This window comes from Hippocampus zosterae, chromosome 7, assembly GCF_025434085.1.
Source record: "Hippocampus zosterae strain Florida chromosome 7, ASM2543408v3, whole genome shotgun sequence".
NCBI lineage: Eukaryota > Metazoa > Chordata > Actinopteri > Syngnathiformes > Syngnathidae > Hippocampus > Hippocampus zosterae.
Window position 1 is genome coordinate 23,845,033 of NC_067457.1, and position 15,543 is coordinate 23,860,575.

General features: G+C 44.9%; 2 protein-coding genes across 2 annotated transcripts in view; both read left to right on the forward strand.

The window, feature by feature from the left end:
* lratd2a (LRAT domain containing 2a) overlaps positions 1 to 15,543 on the forward strand; it is a 151,687-nt gene that overhangs the window by 60,828 nt on the left and 75,316 nt on the right. The gene's annotated exons all lie outside the window — the stretch shown is intronic.
* The window catches only part of runx1t1 (RUNX1 partner transcriptional co-repressor 1), a 45,826-nt gene continuing 43,608 nt past the window's right edge, over positions 13,326 to 15,543 (forward strand). The window contains exon 1 of the mRNA XM_052070606.1: positions 13,326 to 13,757. Within this exon, the coding sequence (XP_051926566.1) occupies positions 13,679 to 13,757 (79 nt within the window). The 5' untranslated portion in view covers positions 13,326 to 13,678. The remainder of the gene's footprint in view (positions 13,758 to 15,543) is intronic.

Sequence of the window (15,543 nt, forward strand, 5' to 3'; positions counted from 1 at the left end):
ATGGCCTTCCCATTATTCTCTTTCACGTCGCTTCATTTCCAAGCCATAAACGTGTAAGTCACGGCTGCTTTAATATCTCGCGTTAACGTCCTGGCCGCCATGCGACTGTCTTGTTTGAGGGCGCCGGCTGGGGCCGCCTTCACGGAAGGACCAAATTATTTCTTGGTCTCGTGTCCAACACGAAAGCAGTGGAGAGGAAATGTTACATTTGGAATATTCGAAGTTCTCAAACTGTGTCAAGACTACTGGGGCGGTTTGTCCAATGCCGGAAGCACTTCTCGTGTATTGTTAGCTTGCTTGTTTACTCGATTAACTCAGTTGTAACAATCGGCACATTAAATTGTGCTCATAAAGTGAATACACGCCCTATAAAGTTGAACATTTGCTTGGAATCGTGACGTGCCACTCCGCTTCCTTATTTGACCTTGGCACATCAACCTAACAGCGGCCCAAACAAAGCTAATCATCATTACATTACATAAACCATGCGCCGCAAACCTTTCAGTAAATGAAACGACAACAAATCAAAGGTGTTTCCGAGTCATTGGAAATGTCGCCAAGAGTCTTTTGCCAGGGGTTATGCTATCGGAGATGTTCCCACGCACGCCACTCGCTCTTGAGTGTCCGGGCTGGCTGCCATTTACGTTTTTGTCATGTTTTTCATGTCAAGAGAAATGAGCTCACGCTTTATCTCGTCTAGTTTAGAAGTGGGCCAGGTTTGTGTGCGCCCCTCACAAGGCTCCTATCAATTTGTGTGTGTGTGTGTGTGAGAGAGAGAGAGAGGTTAGTGTGCTTGCGGCCTCGCTCCACCGGAGCGCTACCAGTCATCTCTCTGACGGCGCGGCGAGAAGAAGGGTCAGCACCTCCAGGAGCTCATTTAGGCCCCTTCTCATTTTTCACACACACACGCTCACTCGCTTCTGGACTAGTGATGCATGTCCCAGAGTGCTGGCAATGAAAAGACTGCATTTTCTATCCCTCACGGCCATTTCAAACTATAATGTTGTGAAATCTCCTTGGAAAATACTAGTTATTGCTAAAATTAACGCACATAATCGATTAGATCAGGGGTGCTCATTAGGTAGATCCTGATCTACTGGTAGATCTGAGATAGGTCCCAAGTAGATCCGAGCAGTGTCGAGGAGAAAAAAAAACAAACAACCATATGTATGTGTCTTTGTACATGTTAATAATATATATTCATTCATTCATTCATTCATCTTCCTAACCGCTTGATCCTCACTAGGGTCGCGGGGGATGCTGGAGCCCATCCCAGCCGTCTCCGGGCAGTAGGCGGGGGACACCCTGAATCGGTTGCCAGCCAATCGCAGGGCACACAGACACGAACAAGCATCCGCGCTCACACTCACACCTAGGGACAATTTAGAGTGTTCAATCAGCCTGCCACGCATGTTTTTGGAATGTGGCAGGAAACCGGAGCACCCGGAGAAAACCCACGCAGGCCCGGGGAGTACATGCAAACTCCACACAGGGAGGCCGGAGCTGGCATCGAACCCGGTACCTATGCACTGTGAAGCCGACGTGCTAACCACTGGGCTACCGGGCCGCCCTTAATAATATATAATTTTGTGTTAATGTACACTGCACCCTAATCATCTTATCAGTCTCATTTTCACCGCAAAAATATTTAAAAATAAAATAAAGCAGGTAAATCTTGCATTTACGGTGGCACGTGATTACATCACCGGAAGTTGTTAGCTCTCAGTAGTCTGCAATTGCAGTTTGTGAACTGTTGCGCTCCATCTTTTATCGTCATTATTCTCATTCAGAGTTTGCTTCGTGTACAATTCACAGAGGGCACGAGCAAAGAATAGGAATCTAGGAGGGCCCAGGGAAGCACTTTAAAACGGTACATGTGAGCTACGATAGTTAATTGTATTACCCTTGGAGAACAATACATATTTATTGGTGGGGGTGGTTCAACGCTGTGCGTGCGCGCATGTGTGTGTGCGTGAGTGTCATGTGGGTGTCCCTTGCGTATCCCGTGCAGGTGCTCAGCAGGTGTCCTCTCGCAAAGCCGTCGCTCTCCATTTGCTTGTCTGTCCCAGTGTATTTGCACACGTCCACTATTGTGTTGTTCACGGAGGAACACCTGGGCCTCGCTGCACCTGGGCCCGTTGTCCACACACACACACACACACACACACACACACACACACACTCACTGGAACACAGCCAGTTCCTGTTGTGCGATAAAGGCAGGAAGCAGCAGCTGTCACCCAAGCTGACAATTCCCCAGTGGAAAAAAAAAAATCGGAGTCCGTCTCACCTGAGTGCTTAGGTAGACCTGGAAGCGAGCAAACCTTTTGCTTTCCCGATACTGATAACGACCTCTGAAGGTTTAAACCAGTGATGTCAAACATACGGAACCGGCCCCCAAGGAGGTTCGATCTGGCCCGCAGGATAATTTAAAAGTGAAAAAAAAAATGCATTAAAGACACAGAATGAATATTTTAAATAAAATGCTATTCGTTGATTATCCACTAGGGGGGCACACTGTTTTGATCACAGAAGAAGACAACATTGTTTTGATCAGAGAAGAAAACGGCAGTCTCATTCTGTCACTGAGATAGACCCAACACGGCAAATGATATGGAAGCGTCAATTAATGCTTCTTTATACCAAAACAAAGGAAATAGATGATATTTTGGTGATTTATAGCACAGTATTGTATAATGTTAATGGTTTGGCCCACTTAACATCTACCGAGTCCGTAGATGGCCCACAATGTGAAATGAGTTTGACACCCCTGGTTTCAACAAAACAAAAACATTAAAATTGCTTTGTCGGTTTCCCTTTTACGGCAGCTCGAGATAAAACACTGAAATGGACTACGTGAACAATTTTTTTTTTTAATTATTATTTTTGGACGGACTTCTGGCTAAATAGTACCTGATGGTTCTCTTGACATCTCAGTCATTTGGTGGAATGTGCTATTGATCATTTCCTCACTTCGCCCTTACAAAAATCCAAAACGTCTTTACGGTGACGTGACGCAATCATCGTCGGGTGGGGAAATTTGCAAGGCCAAATCTGTACCTCGGTTTTGTTGTCGCTGACTTTTGCATCCAGTGGCAACATGAGAACATTGGTTGGGCAGTTCAGGAGGCTTTGGGGCCCACTTCAGAAAGTGGAACGTTTTCTGTTTGTCACATTTGTCCCCCCCTTCCGTTGTCTGTCTGTAGAACTAGAAAAAAACAGACCCGTCTTTCCCTTGAACTAGCTGCAAATATAAAGCCGAGTGAGCCAAAAAGACGGCTGAGTGAAGGGGAAGAGGGACACTTTATTGCATGCCCAAGTTGATTTACGAATGGAATAACTTTGGCCCGATTCCCATATATTGCCTCTATAGTGCCACTATTCTTGCCTATTTTGATTTTTAGTCTTTATTTATTTATTACCGTATTGGCCCGAAAATAAGACGGCCCTGATTATAAGATGACCCCCTCTTTTTCAAGACTCAAGTTTGAAAAAAGACTTTTTGAACACCAAATTAATTTTTATACAGAAAATCATTACAGTACATCTGAAACAAATGATTCTAACAATATATTTGAGAGAAAAAGCCTGATTGTCGCTACATTTCTCAATTTTCTGTTATCTCTTATATTATTCTTTTCTTTCTTACCGCGGTTTTTTATTTTTCTTCTTCGTGCTACCGCTATTTTTATTTTTATTCTTCATGACAGGGTTTCACTTTGGCCTGGGGAGTCAAGTTCAGCATTCGCTTCAATATCTAGCGCCATGAATGGCTATAATGTCTAGACCCCAAATATAAGACGACCCCCACTTTTTCAGTATTATTTGTCTTCTATTCGGGCCAATACAGTGTGTGTGTGTGTGTGTGTGTATATATATTTAAATATAAATGATTCCGATCAATTTGGACAGGAGTTTCAGCTGCGTTGCCAGGCATGCCGTTCGTATTGGCTTGCTTGAATTTTCTCTGCTCCATGTGGTGAAAACAAACAGTTTAGCCGCGAAGCTTCCTTAAACGCGATGCTCGCTCACTTTCCGGAACAGTGACTCGTCAGCAGGAGGAAGATCGCCTTACGGATTGTGACGAAAACAATATGTTGGACCGGTTTGCCTCGGGTGTTCCCGGCACTCGCCGGTGCGTAACATTTGCCGCCTTTATGTTGCTCGCCGCGCAATAGATGCAGGTCAGAGATTGTTGGCGCCTAACAAACGTTTTACAATCTGTTTACATCATAATGAGGGGGGCAAAGAGTAGTGTTGTCACCGTTGTTGATGTTGTTTTTTTTCTAATAAATATTTGAATACTGTATTAGCAAAATTGTATGAAAGGGGGAATAAGTAAAATTATTCTGCAGGTAATTTAAAAGCTTTTTTTTGCGGGGGGGGGGCACAAAAGTGAGATTTTCAATTGTAAAAAAATAAATACAAAAGGCTGGGTTTTTTTTCAATTAAAATTGAATTTTGTCTAATTTTATTTCTTGCCAGAAAGTCGTATTTCTCGAGGAAAAAGTAGTTCATATTTTTAAGAAAAAAGTAAATTACAAATTTGCATATTTTTAGATTGAAAGGGCACCATTTTACATTTCAAAATTTAAAATACATCGCAGAACTTTTTTTCAGTACATTTCAACTGTAATTGTGTAAAACAATTTTTTAAAATAAAAAACATAAATCATATGGGGGGGGTAATTTGTTCTTTTTTTTTAATAATTGATTTCACTTGACCTGTTTTGAATTTACGTTGTTGCTGTTTTTTTGCGCTGCCACATTGACGGCCAATGTTTGCAGTCCCACGCAGAGTTTGTCCCATGTGGCCCAGAGCCTCTTTTGGAGTGTTGGCAAAGGGTCATTGAGGCCCCTCAAAGAGCACGTTGCCTCTCAAGAAGGCTTTGAGCTGCTAACCTCCTTTAAGTGGGGCGGGGGTGGGTGGTGGGGGGCAACCACTCGCTGCACACTGGCCCCTCTGTGCGCTCGGCGGCGACCACTCCATCTATGGGTCAGCGCCGGTCAAGACGGGCGTCAGTCGTTCAGCCCTGGCGACCGAGCGGCTTTCGGCCAAATGCTTGCGTTGATGGCGGCTTTGATGATGGATGCGCAAAAAAAAAAAAGGGACTTCTGACTTCTTGGGTGGGGCGCTTGTGCCAATACATTAGACGCTCTAGGAATGACAAATTGCCTGCAATAAAAATCGCAATGCCTGTCAGAGTCAAAGAAAGAATAGGGGAACCTCGAGAAAGACAAAAATTTCCCCCCCCCCCCGGATAGTAGTTGCATTTGCTACCTTTTTTTTGTGTATTTAAAAAAGGAAAAATTGGGGGCGGAGTTTAAAACAAATCTAATTTTACGTTTCCAATGTCACATTTGTCGAAGGAAAAATTAGAGTATATAAAATATAAAAGTTTTGGGGAGGGTCATTTTATTTTGCAAGAATTTTTTTTCCTTGAAAAGAACAGCCTTTCTTTTTTCTTGTTTTTTTTTGGGGGGGGGTGTGTGTACAATAGTTCAAATCCTTCTTGTGTGCCCGCCCCTCCGTGGTCACAACATGTCAAACTAGGAGGTGTACCGGGCACTAACTCCTTGAAAAATATGAGCAGGGTGAACATTTTCCCGTGTTGTCAGCGAAATGGAAGACTAACGCCTTCAAAATGACCATAAAATAAATCAACGCGTCCGTAAAACGATTCAATAAAAAGGCAACATTCTAATCCTGCAGATTTACGGCGCGGTTGTGACATCGGACCGCATTAGTTAACCGTGTACATGTCATGGTTTGTATTTTTTGACATATTGGACGAGGGAGCACACATAAAGGGTTTATTTTTTATTTAAATTTTATTTTTTTTTTTTTATGACCAGCAGATGTGCCTGCCTTAGCATGTTGCGTTTAGCCCAGCGTACGCTAGCGTTAAGCTGCCATACGCGTGTGATGGATGTCCTTGCAAGATGTCCGCTCGCTCGCGCCGATGATGTTTGACATTGGCTTTATAAGTCACGTTTATGCCGCCCCCCCCTCCCCCATCCCCCGGGAAGATTAGATGTTGGCTAAAGCTTTTATGACGTGCTGCGTTTTGTGCGACGGAAGCTAACTGTAGTGCAAGGCAATTTTTTTAAAAAAAAGGTGATGTCGTGACAAGGATGCGTCTTTTCAAACAATTTGGGGATCAAGGATAAATGAAAAACTTGAGCAATTTTTCCACAAATTTACAATCTTTGTCGAATTTTGTATCGTTTATGCTAACATTAAAGAAGTTTTCAATGACTTAAGAAGTGTATTTTTCCAGAAAAGATTATTTTTGCTAACGTCTCGTCAACAGCATAAATTCCCAATTTATTATTTAATTTTTTTGGGGGGGGGTGGGTCAAATTCAAAGTTTTGTTTGTTTCTCACAATTATGTTTTATGCCAACCTCTCATATTGACGTCATTGGTGAAAATGATCCCAAACCCGAACTGGAAACACATTTTGCATGACTGTTGATGCTTTGTTTTCTTTTTTTTTTTGCTTCAAAAACTCTATTTTGTAAGCTTACAATTTTAACTGCAAATTTTTTGCCAAATTCCACACTGGATGACTTTGGCAGCATATTATGTATTTTTATTTTTTTGCTCTGCCTTGTGTTGTTGTCATCTGTCAACTGCGAACTTCGGGGGGGTTGAAATTTTGCGGGTTTTATGTTTTTATGTTTCGAGATCAGCGCAGGTACTTGTAGCCGCTGTGCTATTGCATGTACAAATTTAGCAGTCACGTCAGTGTGATATGTTATTGAAGTGAATTTCCAGAAATGCAGCGGGTGTAATGGTTGTAATCACCTTAATATATTTCTTTCCTTTTCTCTTTTGCTATGGAGCCGCTTGGTACGGTGTCATTTTTGTGAAAGGCAACGGCGCCTTTCAGTAGTCAATCAGCCCAATGGGCTGTCCATGGCTCCCGCCAGAGAATTGGCAAATTGCGGCCCAATGTGCATCAGGAGTTCAAATTGCTCAATCTTTGTACATAATGCCGAGGCTAAGTCATTGTCAATAAACGCAAGCGGGCTTTTTTTTTTTTCCCCTTCTCCTTCTTCAGCCCCTACATTTGCACGGCACAATGTCCGCCACGAATAAAAGCCGCTCCGGGAATCTTATTTGTGCTTTTTTTTTTTTTAACCTTAAAAAGGTTCAATCCTAATGACTTGTACTATGACGTATACAAAAGTTACAGTTGCCAAATGGAAAGTCGTCAAATTTGTACAGTCACATTCGTCATCAACAAAAAGCGAATTCTAGTGGAATGCTTATCGGCGCTCCAGCCTTTTTTTTTTTTTTTTTATGTCCCTCATATGTAAGTAAACAGAGCGCTTGTTGCATAATAGTGACGTGGGGTTCCGGAGCCAAAATGTTGGGGTGACACAGGTGTTCCTTCTAAATGATGGAGCGCCGCAGCACCACACACTCACACACAGATAGGAGATGGCAGGCAGATGGCGGCCCCCGGGCCCGCCGTGTCAGGCGAAGCGTGTCAATGAAAGGTTAGAGCCTGCAGGTTTGAAACCCTGCCAGGCTGGTGGCGGGGGCAGCGGCGGCTGTGGCGCCGTACCCGACCCACCTGTTTTTTACGCTCTGGGACATCTGGCGAATTAATTTTTTTTATATACATTGAAAATTCAGAACATTTTATGGCAATCTTTCTCTTTCCGTGTATTTATTTTTTTATTTATAGATTTTTGGGGGGGGCGTTATGCAAATATTTCAATTCATTCGCATTTTATGACAGGACTTAATATCTTCTATTTAGATTTGAGAATATTTTTTTTTTATGTAGCTCTGCAACAATTTATTTTGTGCCTTTTCAAGTACAGTCAAACCTCGGTTTTCGGACGTCTCTGTTATCAACCAAATCGGATTTTGACCAGAAAATTTGAGATTTTTACACCTCAGATTATGACCGAAAACCGTTTTTCGACCAAACTGAGCAAACCCGAATACGCCACTCGACCCCACTTGGCTTCCTTACATGAGGAAGTGACGCTTCTTCGTGTAGCGTTCATTGACGTCATTGTGATTTACGCAAATCAGACTTTTTTTTAATTTCTGCATCGTGTATTAGCCGCTAATCATGGGCTAAAAAAGTAATTTCGGATTTCGAACAAATTGTTTTTCGAACAGACTTCTGGAACAGATTATGGTCAAAAACCGAGGTATGACTGTAGATAGATACATAAAAGATAAATTAACAGACTCAACCTAAAATGAATGCACTTAACACGTCTTTCCATATTTGCACTATTCAGTTATTAGTGAATTCCTTTGCAATACGAATGGTAGAGGACTCCCCTTCAGCGGCATGTTAGCCAACAATGACTCTGCGCTTAACCGTGCCAAACCTGGCAAGCCTAAGCGCCTCGCAAATCTCTCAGGCCCCGAGGCTTGCCAGGTCCCGGGCGCGGTTGCCAGGTCAGGCAGGCCGTCTGCAAGGCTGAAAGAGAGGGAGACGCGTCGCCGGCGAAAGGGTAGCGATTGACAATGCGGCCTTTTGTCAAAGCCGCCCCTTAATGCCTCCGCAATATGTTTGGACCCGCGTATGCTTTTGCTCGCCGAGGAGCTTCGCAGATGTTACGGCATATTTGCGCTCCCACCCGCACTAAAAAGACACATTACAAGCACCTCGGGGAACCACTGACAGTCATGATTGGAGGTGTTTTCCATGAGGTTTAAACGTGCCAAGTTTCGGGACAAGAGTCCAGATTTACTTTCATGATGAAGCCACTGAAATAGGCCGTTAACTATTATTAGGCAGTAAATAGTGTTTGTTTACCTCTGCGTGCCAAAATAAACCGTTCGCGCTTCATGTTGTGCCATCTTGAGTCGATAAATAGGCAGCATGTTCGTTAGTTAGTTGTTGAAATGGAAAGGCTAACTAGCTTAGTAGCAACATGAAAAGTCAAATCACAAAATTGGCTGAATTCCTCACTTAAAGCAGCATTTCAACACAACAAAGATCTTTTACAATGGCCTCGATACGCTTTGCAGGGAAATATGTAAGTCGCAGAACTAAATCATTTCATGATCCAAAAATGCTAACGTTCTTAGCATAAGCTGAGCAAAAAGCGATAATTTTGGTCGCTACTATTGACATGGGCTTACTTGACACAGGGCAATTCTCCACACCCAGCAACACTTTATCAGGCAACCCAAAAGTCAAAAGAGTCAAATAATTTCTTGTAAACGCTAACTTCCTTAGCAGGAGCGGAATTAAAAAAAAAATCTGTGATTTTTGTTAATTTTTCAACAGAATGCAACCAGTTCAGAAACTTGACACATGAGCAAAAAGGAAAAACCAGAAGCTCGCCGAAGGTGTTGACACCGCGTTGGGGCCGTGAACTTGGCGTTGAATTGCGTCGGAATTCTGCTGCGCGTGTTTGTCACCGTTTGGATGGAAACAGAGTCATCCTGGAGCATTATTCCAACGACTCTGTTGAAGCACTTGGGCTTGATGGGAAAAGCAGGATTCGAGCCAGATTCAGGGCCACTGGTTGGACTGGAGGATGATTGATTTTGAAGGACGATATCGGATAGTGGAATTTTTTTTTCCCGGGTTGAATGATTGTGATGTCTTCTGGTGCTCAGAAAAAAAGTCAAAGACGACACAATGTTGCTCGTCAACAACAGAGATTGATTGTCGGCCATTTTGGTGGTGTAGGTGCCGTTTTAGGGCCACTTCCATTTGTTGTACGAGAGCCAACTACTCCCAAAATGGAAGCTAATACTAATACTAAATGAAGGAACACGAGAAACTGTGAAAAGTGTAAATATTTGACGATGTCGGTGGAGCTCAGTGTCCAACTTTGCCGATTTGCCATGAAAGTCGTCAAATTGTTGCCAACTCCAGCGCAGCATTTCTGACCCCGGCAGAGACTTTGTTTATTTATGCTAACATGCCCCTTGTAGACCCCGCGGCACTGCAGCTGTCACTCTTACAGTGAGACCAAGACCCTCACTGTAAAAATCCTGCAGACAGAAAAACAATGGCGGTCTGTGACACAGCTGGTAAAGATCAAATGTTTAGCCCCGAGGAGTTTTTTTCCGCCGGCACTCTTGACCTCTGACCCTCCCAACTGAAGGACTTTCCATGCCCACCGAGCTCTAAACGGCGGCGCCGAAACAGAAAAAAAAAAAAGCATTGTGTGTCGCTCACTTGAAAAGGGAAGGAGTGCCGCGGGGCAAGTTATCAGCCACTGCGGGCTCCCGACTCGTTGCCGGTGGCGCTTCCAGACTGAGTCCCGGCCTGACAGAAAGCAGACGGGGTCTGCCGGCGAAAAGGTGACAAGGGAGGGCCATGACGTGCAGTGTTTTGCGACATGCGCAGAGCAGCGATGACAAAGTGCCCATGATAACAACCGCATATATGTGACATCGCAGGAGAGTCACGGGAAGTTTGACTTGGAAATGCCCAAGTAGTAGACCGCTGCGAACGGAAACCGACATCTCGGCTCAATTCGTCCGTTTTAAGAAAGCAAAAACTTTTAAGGCTGCTTCGGTCTCGTTTCTGCCGGCAAAAGTCCCAAAGGAAAATGGAATCCGCAAAATAAAATAGTGAAGTTGCCCCGCCCCCTTATGCGCTCCCCCAATCACATTTAGCCTGCTGCAGGAATCCACAAAACGTCATTGACTCAACACAAATGCGGACGTGCTACTCATTCATTCATTCATTCATTCATCTTCCGAGCCGCTTGATCCTCACTAGGGTCGCGGGGGGTGCTGGAGCCTATCCCAGCTGTCTCCGGGCAGTAGGCGGGGGACACCCTGAATCGGTTGCCAGCCAATCGCAGGGCACACATAGACGAACAACCATCCACACTCACACTCACACCTAGGGACAATTTAGAGTGTTCAAATCAGCCTGCCATGCATATTTTTGGAATGTGGGAGGAAACCGGAGCACCCGGAGAAAACCCACGCAGGCCCGGGGAGAACATGCAAACTCCACACAGGGAGGCCGGAGCTGGAATCGAACCCGGTACCTCTGCACTGTGAAGCCCACGTGCTAACCACCGGACTACCGGGCCGCCCGACGTGCTACTCGCTCCAGTTAATCGTTTAAAAAAATCTTTTAGATTCTTGACGGATTCGTACAAGTTCCGACAACCCGCGAGGCAGCGAAGGTGTTTTGTGATTGGATGAGCGAGCGCCGCTTGCACTCGCATGAAGTCACTCGACACCAGGGCCGCATTCCTGCGTTATCCGAGCGAGCCGCCAAGTCGGGCCCGTTCCGTCTGCTCTCCATCACGTCGCCGTCACGACTTGGCGGCTCCCAAATTTGCCGGCCGGGTTCACAACCGTCTGCACGGCATTTCGAGCGCTCGGTGAGAGCAGCACTTGTCGCTCGTTCAATACAAGTCGCAAATATTATCACCTTGTATTTTTTAATCCCATGCCTTTTCTGATAATTCCTTAATTTATTCGTCGCGATGTTTTCAACTAAAATCTGCCCTTTTGTTGCCGCGTTTCTTGTATTATTCCAATTTTGTTCTTGTGACACGACCTCATTCTGACTTTTGAGCTCGGCGGCAAAATACAATTGTAATATTTTATCCCTGTAGCTTTAATGTGATGTGAACAGTTTTTTGGTAAACTAGTGCTGCTTTTCTCGTGAACGTGACTTATTCCTTACAATTTCCGCCTAAACTACTATGATTCAAACTATATCGTAGCTTCACAAAAAAAAAAAAAATTCTTGTAATCTTGACATTGTCACATTACCCTTCATTCCCGCATCAAAACTTTACTGCTTTACTGTTTTTCCTCGTACTATTCTGACTTTATTCTCATGTACTCCCGCAACATATTTTTAACAATTTTAGGAAAACTTTATTCTCACAATTGATCCCATCTGGATTTTTTGGGGGGAAAGGGGTGTGGCCTATAGTGCTGACTATCAGCACAGTATGTCACCAAACGAAGGTTAAATAATGAGACGAAGCAAAAAAAGATGGCGAGCAGCAACGTGGGCCAACCATTTTTATTTGTAATTTTTTTTTTTTTTTTTTGGAAGGTGTCCTAAAAATGCGTCACGGCGGCAGCTGTTTGGACAGACGGCGTTCGCACGCTGTCGTTTTTGCACGCCGCCATACGGGACGCAGCGTGACCGCCCCAATAACCGACTGCTCGGTAACACTTGCCGCGCGGAGACACGCCTGGCCAACTTCCACCGGGGGGGGGGGGGGGGGGGGCAAGGCGCACCCTCCGCCGATGGAGACGCACCTCCAGTAATGACTTCCGTCTTGGCAACCCGAGCTGGCTTTTTTTTGGGGCCGAATGGCTTCTGGCGTTGACGTTTCTTCTCGGTGATGTAATTGTGCTTTGATTGCACTTTGCTCCTCTCGCCTTTTCAAACGCATAAAAACAAATCCAGTGGGATGCATTGTGGTCGCCTCCCACGATGCATCTGTGCCTCGTCCAGCACTTAGTGCACAGAATGCAATTTAGATACACAATCAATTACACCACAAGAAATAAAATATAGCAGTTAAGAGAATCTGCTGTAATGATGTCTGTTTGAATTGATCCTACATTTGATTAGAATAGAATAAAATCAAATAGCTCATGCAACTCATCAGATCAAAACATCAACCAAAAGTGAAAAAATGCCCAAATGTTAAATACACATAACGGCGGATAGATTTGAAAAATAAATAAATAGGCACATTTGCAAATGGTGAGAGGGCAGGAAAGCACTTCTATTCTATTAGACAAGGCTACGGCCGAACTAATTGGAACTCCTCCTCCTCACGTCAACACGCTTCAAGATGGAAGTAAAGCTATTGGACAATATATATTTTACCTGACAAAAAAAAAAAAAAGGTTTTCCCCCAAAAACGTAGGACCAAATTGACTTGAATTGTCAAAGCTTATTTCAGTTGATGTGGCGTTCATGGTGTGGGGGGCTGATGGGAGGTGTCCATCTGTCCGCTGTCCCAATTGAGCCTTACAAGATGGCCGCCGTCACCTCACTTGACTTTTTTCCTCCATTTGCAGATGCTGGCGTCAATCCTCATCTTTTGTCTTTTTTTTTTTTTTTTTGGGTGTGGAAAGCGGAATGTTAATTTTGCATTCGTGAACCATTGGGACCATTTACATGTCGGCCTGTGGTGTAAACGAACTCCTGGAGATGCTCCAGGTGGCCAATGAGGGGGGGGTCGGGTGGTGGTTTGGGGAGGAACAAGCGAGAGTGGAGGAAGAACAGCAGGAAAGGCTGAAACAATCTCCTGACCTCTGTCGCCCCGCTAAGCTGTCGCATCAATCACACACAGAGAATGGGAAGTGGAGTGGGGGTGTGGGGGGGGGGGGGGGACACACACCGGTGGACAAGCACCTGCTAGAAGTCTACATTGGACAGGTTCAGCTTCACACATATTTGAAGGAGGGTAAACGGCACCGCAGTCCAAATTTCAAGTTGTGAGCTTCCAGTGTAGTACCACATTGGGCCACAACATGCCAGGCAGCATTGAGCTCGATACTGCCTAATTACAAGCATGAAGAAGAGGCATGAGCGAGAATATACCCGTATTTATTATGTTGATTGTCGTAGGTACGGTGCTGCTTGATGTAGTTGTTTGAAGAGTTTCTGCTATTGTAACACCGATGCTAATTTTTGTTCGCATCAAGCTAACAAACCGAAACAATATGCTGAGCATTTTCAATGTATAATTCTCTTTTTTTTCTTGTTGTTTTTACAGTAAACCAAATTAAAACGCAGACTGTCTTGTTTGGAGAACTTGGTGAGTGATTCTTTTTGTTTCTTCAAAGTGAGATGACATCACATATCTTAATTCAGAGGGAAAAGACACAAAGGAATGCTGTTTTAAAAATGTCTGAATGAGTTGGAATCTTTTTGGATACCTTGTGGTTTCTTTGTGTTATTTTAAAATCTCAAAGTATGACCCCAAAAACACTTCATACTCATTTTACAACACTGCCGTTATTTAATTTTGCAAGTGCAAGGATGGAGCCGCTTCACAACTCATAAAAAATACAAATGACGACGTCCCTTTTAACCCCTGGAGGTTTTTGCCATGCTTTGGTATGGAATGGGGTGGGGGGGGGGGTGCCAACCCGGCGTCCCCCAAGGCTCGACTCTCCTAAAACGGGCTGCCATCTTGCCTTAATACAGTCAATAATCGTAATGGCGTGATCAGCGCGGCAGGCCACCGTGAAACGGCTCCACAGCTGGCAGGTGGCGGGGGGGGGGGGGGGATGATAGGTGCACGGCGATGAATTAGACCAAGTGACAGAAGAAAGTGTGGAGGAGTGGAATAGAAAGGTGGAGGCTTTACGGCAAGGCAGATGGGACGATTGATGATGTCGGGGGGGGGGGGGGGGGGGTCTTAAAAGTGTAATATAGGCATCCCCCAAGGAGGAGATTAATGGCGTGCACCTCTTCAGCACGCTGGCACCGCCTCGTAAAGCAGGGCCGCACAGCTGGCGCAAACGGGGGGTGGGGGATTGGGGGGGGGGGGGTGAAGGTACGTGCCCATCCCTCGGCGCTCTGCTTGAATGTCTGCTGCACATTGTTGTAAAACGTGGAGGAGATTCATTTTCTGTTTTTGTTTTCAAATGGCGCCGGTATTTTTTCCGGCAGTGTTCGAAATTCACTCACGATGCGTGACAAGAATTTGAAGAATGAAACACAAAATGTTCAACTTGTTACTGTAATCTCGGCTCAGGATGTTCAATACCACTCCCCCCCCCCCCCCCCCCCACAGATCAATACAATAGAAGTACTTAACTCCTGAGTATCCACCTACAGCAAGTTACCTCGATACCTTGAAGTAAGGACGGTATCAGCTGAATTACCGATACCTGCTATCGAGATTAGGCCATCCCTATTTTTGGCTGATTGAATTTCTGACAAATCAGGAAATTCATCCGATCCTCCTTCTGACCGCAGTTAAAAAAAAAAAATCAATCAATAAATCCATTGAACCAAATGAGGCCTCAAATTTTTGACTCGCCGATGCCCAGAATGAAAAATACTTTCCAAAATCAAATGGGGAAGAGCTACAAAATCAACCAAATGTAATGGCGCTTCACGTCAGACCGAAGTGCCGCTTTTCTACCCGCACCCCCCCCCCCCCTGCCTCTGCCGCCGCATTCCGACACAGATGGCGTCGTTAAACGGTGCTGAGGCGGGGACGGAAATTTATCTTTGATCAGCACCTTCCGCCTCCAGATTGTCATTGCCGTTGCTAACGCGATAGCATCGCTAACGCGCCCGAGATGGATGGAGGATGGTGAGCAGGAGGGGGGTGGGGGGGGTGGGGTGAGCGTGCCGTCTAGGCGGCCGTCCGTCCTTTTGTTCGCCGCGTGCTACTGCAGCCTCCTGCTGGGAGGAGGATTGCCGTAATGATCTTTGCAGAGCTCTTCAGAGGGAATCAGACATGCTTAAACGCAGACTGCAGGCTGCAGCTCATTTTTTTTTTTTTTTGGTGCTTTTTTTTTCCCTCAATGCAAAGGGCTTTGATCTCTTCACGTTAGCGCCCTTTCATTACTTTTCTTGGATTTTCT